The 12,784-nt window shown below is 49.3% G+C and overlaps 3 protein-coding genes across 3 annotated transcripts; 1 reads left to right on the top strand and 2 right to left on the bottom strand.

The window, feature by feature from the left end:
- Positions 1 to 3,779: 3,779 nt before the first annotated feature.
- On the top strand, positions 3,780 to 6,349 carry LTS14_007026 (uncharacterized protein; the record flags this gene model as incomplete). Its single annotated transcript, XM_064839719.1, has 4 exons — positions 3,780 to 4,108; positions 4,171 to 4,687; positions 4,753 to 6,183; positions 6,239 to 6,349. 4 exons carry the CDS (start codon positions 3,780 to 3,782, stop codon positions 6,347 to 6,349), a joined length of 2,388 nt encoding a protein of 795 aa, XP_064692962.1.
- An 809-nt stretch (positions 6,350 to 7,158) lies between these two features.
- Positions 7,159 to 8,387, bottom strand: LTS14_007025 (uncharacterized protein; the record flags this gene model as incomplete). Its single annotated transcript, XM_064839718.1, has 3 exons — positions 7,159 to 7,777; positions 7,825 to 7,979; positions 8,070 to 8,387. 3 exons carry the CDS (start codon positions 8,385 to 8,387, stop codon positions 7,159 to 7,161), a joined length of 1,092 nt encoding a protein of 363 aa, XP_064692961.1.
- A 1,850-nt stretch (positions 8,388 to 10,237) lies between these two features.
- LTS14_007024 (uncharacterized protein) lies at positions 10,238 to 12,427 on the bottom strand (the record flags this gene model as incomplete). The annotated part of the gene is made up of 1 exon (XM_064839717.1): positions 10,238 to 12,427. The coding sequence occupies one exon, from the start codon at positions 12,425 to 12,427 to the stop codon at positions 10,238 to 10,240; it is 2,190 nt and encodes a 729-aa protein (XP_064692960.1).
- Positions 12,428 to 12,784: the final 357 nt, after the last annotated feature.

Genomic DNA, 12,784 nt, shown 5'->3' with positions numbered 1-12,784 from the left:
TAATAAAGTTAAGCGAGGACTATACGGCTAGCGACAACCCTACTATAGCATCGGCTATAGGATAGTCCTCGTCGCCTAACTCTCCCGTAGCTTCTATCTCCGACTTAAGGTACGCGACCTTTATCTTCGCTCGCTTATCCGCCTACTTTAGAATTTTCTTATTCCGTATAAGACGACTAAGGATTATAGATAGTTCTTCCTCGTCCTTCTCTACCTTTTTCTAATACTTCTCGCAAGTACGATCTAGCGACTCCTATAATATGTTTACGTACTTACGCCCTAGGCGGACGTACTCGGAATATCTTAGGCGGGAATTCGATTCTATTATAACGTAATAGTAACTAGAGAAAAGATAGCGCTTATAAGGGATAACGGCAGACTCCCCGTACTATTATATTTCTTAAGCAAGGCGAAGTCGATTCTTAGTTATAAGGGAACTTATCTTCGGATAACGAACTTTAAGGTTACGGGACCCCGCGATTACTTATAGACTAAGCTAGAAATCGCGCTAAGCTATATTAGACCGATTACTACGCGCCGGCGTAATAACAATCCGTTAAGGCAATAGGCTACTATAAGGACATAGGACTATAGACGGGGGATAATATTACGAACATAAAATTTAATTATTAGTAACGAGGTAGGAACTAAAGCCTAAGGCTAGCAGACTAACTCTAGGGCTAGATATAGGATTACTTTATTATTAGGTAATCGAGTAAACTAGATTATAATTACTATAGATAACTATAATCGGGTCGCAATTACCGTTAGTAATCGCGACTATATACGAATCTCCTATATATATAGAGTAGACGTTTCTTATATAGGTAGTTCGTATTTAACCTAAGTTACTAACCCGCCGAAAGGTCAAACCTTAGAGTAGCTACTTACCCGACCTATCGCTTAGAACTTACTCGTCTAACGAGCTCTAACCCCCTTATACCGCAGGTGCATAACACTAGCCTACTATATATAGTATTAGCTTTAATACTATAGATAATTATACCGAGAGACTAGGCGAACCGACTAGTATAGCTATAGTATATAAGCTTAACGTTACTACTAGATCTCCGGTAGTACTTTAGAAACTTAACTAGCTTCGGAGCGATAGTAGTATCGGGCTTTACTAGCTCTTTCCCCGTAGTATTAACCTACTCGATAATACCGGCTAGGGCGAAGGGCGTATATTAGTACGGCCTACCCTTCTATTCGAAGATAGTATTTAGAGGCGATCCCGACGTCTCTAGTATTTCCTAGGCGAAGGTAGCTAGTATAGTAGTAGGGGTAGCTAGTAGGGGCCTACGGGGTAGCGTAACCTTACCCTCTAGGCGCCTACCTCCTAGTACGGAAGGCGACTACGACGGCCTTAGCAACCTACTACGGAGTAAGTCGACGGCCTCGCTACGCCTACGGCCCTCGAAGCTACCTAGCTCTTTAGATATAGCTAGGCGATCTAGCTAGGACGATAGCTTTATACTAGTAGGGTTAGAAAGGTTCCGCCGAGTATACTTAACCGGCGTTTAGCTACCCTAGAGTAGCCTAGAGAAGATAATAGAGCTATCGTTATAGCGCGGGCTTAAGAGGGAGGATCTTAGCTAGGTATCGCGAAAGAAGGGCGAGGATCTTAGCTACGCGTTAGGAAAGAAGGGCGAGGATCTTAGCTAGGCGTCGCGGAGGTAGCTATTTATTTACTTAGAGTACTTACCTACTATAAAGGTATTTAAAATATTATATACCTACGGTATAAGAGGGTTAGAGCTTATTAGACGAGTAAGTTCTAAGCGATAGGTTAGGTAAGTAACTACTCTAAGGTTTAACCTTTCGGCGGGTTAGTAACTTAGGTTAAATACGAACTACCTATATAGAAAACGTCTATTCTATATATATAAGAGATTTATATATAGTTACAATTACTAATAGTAATCGCGACCTAGATTACTTAATTACTTAGTAATAAAGTAATCTTATATCTAGTCTTAGAGTTAGTCTACTAGCCTTAGGCCTTAGTTCCCGACTTGTTACTAATAATTAGATTCTATATCTATAATACTACGAGCCTTACGTAAGGGGCTAATTAGCGCGTACTCTAGGCCCGGCCCCTACCTACTCTAAACGCTTTTCTACCTAAAGGTATTATTAGCGACTATAGTAACTATAGTAATTATTATTAGTTACTATAGCGACTATAGTAACTATAGTAACTATAGTAATTATTATTAGTAACTATAGCGACTATAGCGACTATAGTAACTAAAGTAAGTATAGTAACTATTATTAGTAACTATAGTAACTATAGTAACTACTATTAGTAACTATAGCGACTATAGTAACTATTATTAGTAACTATAGTAACTATAGCGACTATAGTAACTATTATTAGTAACTATAGCAACTATAGCAACTATAGTAACTATAGTAACTATTATTAGTAACTATAGTAAATATAGTAACTATAGCGACTATTATAACTATTATTAGTAACTATAGTAACTATAGTAACTATTATTACTAACTATAGCAACTATAGCGACTATAGCAACTATTCTTAGTAACTATAGTAACTATAGTAATTATTATTAGTAACTATAGCGACTATAGTAACTATAGTACTTATTATTAGTAACTATTAAAAATATATTTAATTAAATAAATAAAACTTTTAACTTATATTATTAGATTAAGTAAATCTTTAAATAGATATCTAAAAGTATATTAGTAGTAAGAAATTTAGCTATATAATTAAATCTTTAACTTTAACTAAAAACAACTCGAATATACTAGACTTACTAGTGTTATTATAGAATTTCTTAATATTAACCCTAAAATATTACTAGTATTTCTATAAAGCTAGCTATTTCTAAGATAAAAAGTTCGCTAGTATCGACGTACGCTAGTATTGACTACAAAACTCGCTAGTACTAATATATAGAACTCGCTAGTATCGACGTACGCGAAAACTAGGACACTCGCTACTATCGATGTGCGCTACTGTCGACGTATACAACTCCCTAGTGTCGACGTAAGCGAAAACTCCGACGCGCGCAAAAACTCGCTAGTGTCGACGTACCGACTTGCTGATGTCGACATAACAAATCTCGCCATGAAAGTCTCTGATGTCGACGTGCGAACCTCGCTGTGTCGACGTGTAAACCTCGCTGGTAACGATGTGCGAGACTCGCGGGTGTTAGTGTCGACGCGCGACACGATCAAGCTTACTTGTCGCTACAGATGCATAACAAGCAACTGTAACATAGCCCACATGACTTCCACCGAACGACTCCCTCGACTGCCAGCTAAGACTTAATATAAGCAAGCGACATGACAACTTTGGATCGGTAGCACATACGAGATCAGCCCCGCAGCCGGCAAAGTCGCTACTCTATAGTCATGCGCGTGACTGCCGCACCTGCCCACCGAACTACTGGAATCTCCGTCACATATGTACTAATTGATATTGCTGGCTGAGCTGCTAGCTTTTCCCAGTACGGTCCGCCGGATCATACGGACACGTCTGGCCTCATACTATATGCACTTTGGCCGACAATACAGAGACCAAGGTGAGGATGGTCGCTTGACCACGATGTCTACGCATGGGTGCGTGTACCTTCATCACGAAGTCCTCGCTTTTAGATGATGCCTCACCATGATATTCGCCGGCCCGCGTTCGCCAGTCGACATTGACAAACGCATATTTGGTCCTCTGTCACCCGCTACGGTTGTTCAAACCTTCCCTCGAGAACTAACCTCGTTGTCCTGATTGCTCTACAGAGCGTCACGCCATGCTTGTCTCCCTGTTCAGCCTTCTAGGCCTTCTGGCCACTTCAGTGTTTGGGCAATCGAGCGCGTATACTGATTCGGCAACCGGCATCGAATTCCTACAGGTAGACGTCAGCGGTGAAGCTGCGCCAGGAGGCTACAAATATGGGATTGCGCTGCCAGCTGTATCGCAGAGCCAGTATCAGAACGAGTTTATTGGACACATCTCCTCCGGCTTAACAAATGGAAAGGGTTGGGCAGCCATATCAGTGGGACCCTCCATGGCCGGCTACCTGCTGCTACTAACGTGGCCGAATGGGAAACAAGTCATAGGGTCGTTCCGATACTCAACGTGAGCATCTCCCACAGTATGATTCACTTAGCAGAGTACCCTTGCTAAGATGGGTTTGTCAGCGGTTTTCTCCAGCCAGATATTTACACCGGCAATGCGACCTTTACGATCATCTCTCAGAGTGTTACTAGCACTGGCTACGACGTTATATTCAGGTGCCAGAATTGCTGGTCTTGGTCGGATAATGGTCAAAGTGGGAGCGCTATCCCACCGACGGCCACCAACGGTAACATCCCAATGGGCTGGGCGCAGCACACGACGTTGCCTACAAACCCTGCTGATCCAAACTCTTTCGTCGATCAACATCAGTACTACGACATTGGGGTCTTCGACAGCATAGGCGGTGCTCGCAACAGCGCATATACCAGCTGGGTCAGTCTTGCGACGGCGACCTCCGTGCCTACGTCAACCTCATCTGTTTCTGTGACTTCTACCGCTTCCGTAGCGACAGCTTGCGCCGCAACGCAGACTCCTTCTTCACAGACCTACGACTACATTGTCGCTGGTGCTGGGGCTGGAGGTATAGCACTTGCTGCTAAGCTATCAGAGAATGGTGGCAAGAAAGTCCTCTTGATCGAGGTAAGGCTGGACTGAAGTCAATGGACTGACACAACGTATACTGACCACTCAATCCTGGTGCTTAGAAAGGCCCGCCCTCCTCCGGTCGCTGGGGCGGCTCCTTAATCTCGAGCTGGAACGCGCCAACCTGGCTCTCCAGTACCAATCTCACTCGCTTCGACGTTCCAGGATTATGTAACGAGATCTGGGTCGACTCCGTAGGCATCTCATGCACAGATGCTTCGTCCATGGCCGGCTGTGTCCTTGGCGGTGGCACTGCAATCAATGCTGGTCTGTGGTGGAGGGCTAACCCCGCGGACTTTGACTACAACTTCCCTGCTGGTTGGCGCTCAAGTGAAGTGGCGCAGGCGATATCGCGAGTGTTTCAAAAGATACCTGGAACCTACTACCCGTCACTCAATGGACAGACCTATCTGAGACAAGGATTCAACTCCATCGCTTCTGCACTCACGGCGGCTGGGTGGACTAGCGTCGATGCCAACGCAAATCCTGGATCCAAAAACCGGACGTACTCTCAGACACCATATATGTTCTCACACGGGGAGCGCGGTGGACCAATGGCGACATATCTCGTCGAGGCAAGTCAACGCAGCAATTTCAAGCTCATCATGAATACTGGAGTGAGGCGCATCATCCGTACCGGTGGACATGCCACTGGTGTGGAGCTCGAGCCTACGAACTCGAACGGACTGTGCGGTAACATCTCCCTTACGGCCAAAGGTCGTGTCATCGTCTCAGCCGGAGTCTTCGGTAGCACCAAGCTTCTATACCGGTCAGGCATTGGCCTCACAGACCAGCTCAACATTGTCAAGAGTAGTGCCAAGGACGGTGCGACCATGATATCCTCCTCGCAGTGGATCAACCTCCCAGTAGGCAAGAATCTTAACGATCACACCAACACTGACGTTGTCATCCGAAACAAAGACTCGGTCTTCTACGACTTCTATGCTGCTTTTCAGACTCCAATCCAGGCTGATGCCCAATCATACCTTAGCTCGCGAACCGGTATCCTGGCTCAAAGTGCGCCGAACATCGGCCCCGTCTTCTGGGAGATCATCACTGGGTCAGATGGTATCCAGCGTCAACTTCAGTGGACCGCTCGCGTAGAAGGAGGTCACGGCTTCCCAGACAACACATCCATGGTGCTATCCCAATATCTTGGCCGTGGTAAGACTTCGACAGGGGCTTTGTCAATCAGGCCGGATCTCTCCATCACGGTCTCGGATTTACCATACAACAAGACCGCTGGCGATAATGATGCCATCGTTCAAGGTATCAAGCATCTTCAAACTGCGCTCGCGAACAACAAGGACATCACGGTCGTCTTTCCCGCTGCGGGTCAGAGTGTCGAGAACTTCGTGGCTTCTTATCCAGTGAGCACAAGTGCTAGGACAGCCAACCACTGGATCGGGACGGCGAGGATGGGCACTGATAGCGGGCTGACTGGTGGTACCAGTGTGGTCGATACAAGCACGAAGGTCTATGGTACCGACAATGTAAGTATCGTTCGTGAGATTACATGTTGTCAGGTGTGCTGATGATCAATTGCAGATTCATGTGGTTGATGCCTCAATCTTTCCAGGTATGATGAGCACAAACCCGTCGGCACTGATCGTCGCTGTCGCTGAGAGGGCTTGGGAGTATATCTCAGGATTGAATTAAGAGGGCATCTTCGGTAGTACAATCGTCGTAGTCTCCTCAGCTTACTCCCGCCAAGACTTTTGGAAAATTCCTCGGTGGATGCTCTTCTGGGGCAGGATCAGTCAGGTCGAGGACATACCCATAGTCCGAATCCGATCTCTGTGTTACCATCACAGAGCAACCTCCAGACGAAGATGTAATCATAGCTGCCGTTCGTAATGATGTTCAAGCCCTACAACATGCAGCCGAGAAGCTACGCTTGACAGGTATGTTAGCCGGCGGCTGAGCACCACACCATCACGGCTATCCTTGGGGCATTCTAGTGATGGTCCGAGGTGACAGACATGTTGAGTGATCTGCGACACGATCATGACTCATGTGGCCGACAGCTCGCGCGTCGCCGTGCTACAGACAGCGCATAATGAGCGAGGAGCGCCAGAGGCAGGACCTTTTGTCCATGACTGTTCCATGGCTTGCCCATATCGTTGTACTCTGTTGGCAAGCACTGATAGGACAAGGATTGGTCGTCGCCACGAGCTAGCCGAGTCCATTCTGCAGAAGTCATCGCCCCTGTAAAGAGATTCGGCCAGTAGTGGAACGTCCGCTTTTCCACGCACTTCACTAAATTCCCAGAAGAGCCGAGTTCGATCGTTCACACGTAAAAGTTTGTGCGCTTTTTACGGATCGTGTGTTGGTCATTAAGTAATATACAATGCGGCTAGCGTACAGGCGGCCATGAGTTTGTTCTAGCAGGGTCGAGGCCTTGCGGCGAGCATGTATAGCTGCACTGAGAGGGTCGTCTATTGTCCTTCTGCACACGCAGCTGACCATCAGACCGACGACGATGTCCTGTGTATCAGATCCCGCATGCTACCCTCTTCACTTCGATCACCCTCATCTCCGTGTTTACCAAACTCTTGGTCGACCACTGTGACAACCCTGATCTCTTTTGTCGAGCTTCCAAGCACATCGAGATCAATGGAGCTATGCCTGCGTGCATAGGCTGACTGCGTCGGCTCATCTCGCCCACTGAGTCCGCGGCCATGGTCATGAAGTGAGATCATGGCGCCCTTATGTGCATTGCTTCGAGTGCGTGGGTCCTGGCCAGAAGGTACTGTGCGATGCGATGAACTGAGAGCATGCGGTACGACTCGTATAAGCAGGGTCCGTAGCGTCGGAAGACACGAGCACATTATGCCGGTATTGATCTCCACGGCGCTCCACAGTGCGGCCATGGCGCCGTGATAGTTCAGGCCATCTTGAAGATGAGCAGCAGCATACAAGGACTCCAAGCGCAATATCGACATTAGGCATGCGAGGAATCCAAGTGTAAAGACCCCCATGAGAGCTGCTTTTGACTTTCGTTGCATATTAAGCCGGTTGATCATTGGCAGAGGTAGGATGACCGTAGCAATATCGCTGATGATGTTGATGGCGGCGTTCGCAAACCTAGAGCTGTCAGTCCGAGCCTCTGTGATTTGTAGCGACGCACCCACCACACTGATTGCTTATCGAAGCATCTCGCAGCAATGATGGTGAAGTCCCAGAACGCCGACACAGGCGTGCAGAAGAAGATAGCGCTCCATACACACCAATTGGAGTAGACTATGACAGCCGCCATAAGAGTGAAGCATGCTATTCGGAAGCCACGCTGCGGGAATATTCGAAGATATTGCAGGATCAACTTAGGTGCCCAGTCAGTATCGGTGGAAGAAGGACAGATGACTGAGTGGCCACTTACCGAGATCTTGATACAGAATAATGCCGCATTATAAAGGATGATCGAAGCATACACTGACTTCACATATGTAAGCTGCTGCGAGGCATCGATCCCAGCATGCCGTCGTCGCTGATCATAGGCAGATTCCAGAATCGTCAACCCGGCGGAACCAATCGAGAAGACCGTCGCTGCTGCAATGAAGGCGTCGTCCCAGCCCGCATTGTGCGCGATCGCAAGTCTAGTGAAAAGTCGAAGAATTGCACAGAGAGTTGCGAGTACCGTAAAGACCACTGTGACCGCGAGAACAGCAATCGGTGAAGCGTCTCCTCCGGATACCATGCTTCTGGTACAGTGCTTAGTGGACTTGGTGACTCCGTCCGATGTGGGTTCCAAGCGATCGGTCTCTTATGATCATAGTGTCCAACGCGCAGAGATTCGAGCAAAAGGTGTAAATCCGATGGCGAGACCTGCCGAGTCAAGACCATGTGTCGCAGGCAAGGGGAGTCGTCACAGGTGCAAGACTCGGATGCAGATTTAGGCACAGCCCAACGTCGGGGATTTTCATTTCGCAGCCGAGAGGCCACTACACATGAAGTGAGGCGCCATCTGCCCTGCGTCTGAATGTTGGTAGCGCTACCACGAGGTGCAGGGACCGTTCGTGCTCCCGCCTATTTGCCACAGGACGAGACAGTGTTAACGTAATCGTATCTGACTCGGCTGTCTAGGTACCTATAGCCTATCGACATGCAAAAGACTCAAGGGGGGCGCAAGAGGCACCTCCTGTCCGACATGGCTGAGATCCTAGCCAGTACCACAATGATCTGATGTCTTGGGCTTCCATCAAGATGCGGAGTGCATGCGGGGGATGGAAATAGGCTGACGCCACGACAATCGGACATCGAGGTTGTTTTCATTCTTAGCCAGAGCACAGACGCTCGAAGAGGCTATCGCAGACCGCCAGGACAGCGCTCGAGGGTGATGCTTGTGCTGCGTGCCATTGTCCAGGTAGGACTTTTCTTCTTCTCGACTTGACGCTGAGGATGAGATCCGTCCTTACCAAGCGAGTCGCCTACATGGCCGGACCGATTGCCTCTCTTCCGCTCATATGAGCCGACCATTCTTCTACACCATATGGTAATGATGTGGTAGGCTGTCAGTCTTCCCATGCCGCAACGACCACGCAAGATCTCCTGCGCACTGACAGTCAGTCCACCATCCGGGTGAATGGGTCACGAGCCACTCCAGCCGTGTCATCTCAAACAGCACTTGCAACCCAATCTCGCTTGAATATTGAGGGGTAAACATCGATCTGGTTGTTCAACTCGGCGATCATAACTCCTGCATGAAAACTGTTTCATACATGCCCGTCCGCCAAGTCGCAATCCAGACGCCCTCTGGCGTTCGGCATGCGGGTAGATGCGATCCGATTTGCTTGCTTCTTCCATCTCCCGAGCTGGGTTCCAGGATCCCCGTATCCCAAGCTGCCAATAGCCTTTCGAGTTGCGGCCGTCGCATGCACATGTCGCATGTTACAGTGGCGGTGGTGGCTCGAAGAGAGTGCTCCTGGATGCCGTTCACGAGTCATGGCACCATCACTCCACCTATCCTTCTCCTCTGACTTCTCTGGCTCATCACGATCTGGCAAAAGGCCACACGACCACTGAGCAGCCACTGTTTACGAACGCCTAGGCCGATGAGCAGCCTCCTGAAAAGCATGTGTCCTCGGTCATCCTTACATACGGTATCTGCCTGGAGTCGAAAGGTTCGCAAGCAGCATCACCTCAATGACACAACTATGTCGTTCCAACTCGGATTCGATCGGTCATATGTCAACGTTGAGAATTTGTGTAGAGTGACGCCGTTATGGCCACTCAATAGATTACAAGTCGCTCAAATGATGAGTACCTACGGTCTGGCTAAGCATTCTACAGGTGGTGTCAGCGCGAATAAGAATCTTGCAGCAGTGATACCTGATAAGCGAATATCCAACGCTATTGACGTACGATATGTACCTGATGGTCGAGATACGTTCCTGCCTATATAAGCCACCCGGAAAAGCCAACTAGTAAGGCGGAATTGTCCTCCGAATGACTTAGACGGTTGCGCGTATGAATACAAGACAAGACCGTTTGGAGAAGATTGCAACGACTATGAACATAAATGGTACTGCATATTTCTATGATCAAGCCTCAAGCAGCCCGTCTGGCAGTAGTACTCATCAACGTGATCTTCTTTCCCTTCTTGCCGCCCTTCTTGCCACCTCCACCGGTCTTCTTCTCAACAGCCAGCACATCTCCCGGGCCTACCCCAAGCGAAGCCATCTCAGCAGCTATGTGTGCGTCAGCATTACCATCCAACAAATCCTTCTCCCAGCCCTGCAACCACCCGTCATCGCGTTGACTGAACTCATTATCCATAGGCAGCGAAGCAAAGTCCGGTTCACCATTCGATGCGATGGCCGCTGTGCCCCAGACTGTACGATGCATAGATGGAGAAGAAGAAGGGGAAGCAAGTGAGCTGAACCCAGCACGGTCGGTTGGCGGAGAGGTTGCTTCGTTGCCGCCGGTCGTGGCATCATAGAAATGGCTGACTGTTGAGGGCAGAGCTTCCCATTCTGTCGAGAGAGTTGGATCTTCGCTAAGCGGTGGAGGAACGTGTCGAGTGCGCCGGATGTGTGCCAAGTCTTTCTCGGCCATTTTCTCGATCCGTACTCGTTCCTTCTCCTCACGAGCTTCCTTTTCATCGTGCTTCTTCTTTCTACGATCGAGCATGGGCTGATACTCAGCTAGTATAGATGGTGGTACGGTATCCGTCCAATCACATTCCAAAAACCCAACTTCACAGCCATAAGGCAGATGTGCCAAGTACTTGATGCGTTTACGAAGTTCATCGTCCACGATGTGGCCGCTGCTGATGCGTTCCACGCGAGGTAGGATTGAGGATGGGAAAGCGGCGTATGGGCCAAATGCTGACTTGAGAATGCGGATATCGAGTGGACTCAGGTAGAAATGTAGTGGGGCCTGGTAGAAAAGATACTCATTGGGTTCGGGCTTGGGCGCGAACTGTCGTTGTCTCAGTTCATGAATCGTGCGTGGTACATCCGAGGCGATAGTAGCTGCACCTTCCTGCGTCTCGATGATTTGTGGCGGTAGGGCTGCGTCGTTCGCATGGCGCTGAAGGTACATGTCAGGGACTCCTTCATCGCTATCATTAAACTGTATCGGCGGTCTCGCTTCTTTCTGGACTAGTTGTTCAGGCTTCTTTGGCTGCTCAGGCGGGCTACCAATACCCTTCACCTTCTCCTTCGCTTCTTGAAGCGTACGCACGGCTCGGCTTGTCCACTCAGCGTCCTCACCGAACATTAATTCGTCCTCTTTTTCCTGCTGTCGTATCGCTGCGATTGCTTCTTCGTACTGCTCATTGATATACTGCTCGCTGCCTTTCATGACACGAGCATAGTCCATTGCTTCCGCTGCGAAGTACCATGGGATGGCATCGCCTTTAGCAATGACATCGGTTCCGTCGCGAGGCATACCTAATGTATGACCTGCCTTCCGTCGAACCAGACGAAGGACGATATCCGAACCCTCCTGCAGATGGTCTGCTTCTTGTCCAGCATACCACCGCACTGGCCGGGTCTCGGAGGTGTAGATGCTGTCCTCACAGATGGGACACTTCTTCCATCTTGCCCGCTTCTCGTGGTGATTTGGCTCGTTGTCGCTATGCATGTATCGAATGAGGCATGGCAGGCAGAAGATATGACCACACTTCGCCATCCTTGGTGCTACCGGCTCGCCAAGACAAATCGGACAAGAAGCCTGCTGTGAGATTGGCGAGGCGATGACCTGCAGTACCGCACTCCAGTCCAGGTGCACGTCAGCATCGGTGGCCTGGGCAGCGTAATCACCCAGTGGCGTCACGATAAACCGATAATTGGCATGAATGTATCGCGCCTTGTCCACAGCATGATACCCACTGCCCATTCCCCACCCAGCACCACGCGCTCCATAATTACGTCGCGGAGCATTGTAAGAGTGTCGGTGATGCTGATTTTGCTGAGGCCGCGGTGGCAAGGCAATATTCATCAGGTGGGTGATATCGGCCTGCTTGCCGCGTCTCCCAATGTTCTGCATGGCGAGCCTCTCATCGTCGTCCAGCAATCCACTGCCACCCTTCTTCCCCGCCTTGTGCTTGGGCTTGCTTGCCTGGCTGTTTCGTGGCGCTGCTTGTGGGCGGGTCGGGGTTGGGAAGCGGCCTCCAGAAGTGTTGTTGAAGAATGACTCGGCTCGTGATATACCAGGCGAGACTTGAGCGATGGCGTTGCTGGCTTTGCCTGGCAGGTTCGACGAAGCCTTGGCCAGAGCTGGTGGCTGGCTCATCTTCAAACTCACGATTGATGACGCGCTTCACTCTCTCCTCTCGGCGGGACCGTTCTCAGCGAAGAGACGTGTGCCGATCTTGTCGATTGCCTGGCTGTGGGCTGCTATATCGGTAATGTGATCTGACAGCTAAGGTCGTAGTACGTCTTAGCAACCCAAGAGGGAAGCCTGAGGAGGGAAGAGGGAGAAGGTTGGTGATGAAGATGGATCGAGCGATGACACAGCGCGGGGGTTCAGAACGGGTGTTTCCGGGCTCGATCTATTTGCCACAACAACGAGAGCTTCCTACAACCACGTGCAGCAGCACGTATTGATGATAAACGATGCGGTGGTCTCAAGTGCCACTTTAGCTCGTAG

This window comes from Recurvomyces mirabilis, assembly GCF_035927965.1.
Source record: "Recurvomyces mirabilis strain CCFEE 5264 chromosome Unknown scaffold_18, whole genome shotgun sequence".
In the NCBI taxonomy this organism is placed as follows: domain Eukaryota; kingdom Fungi; phylum Ascomycota; class Dothideomycetes; order Mycosphaerellales; family Teratosphaeriaceae; genus Recurvomyces; species Recurvomyces mirabilis.
The sequence above is the reverse complement of the archived record's forward strand: the minus strand, read 5'-3'. Positions and strand labels throughout refer to the sequence as shown.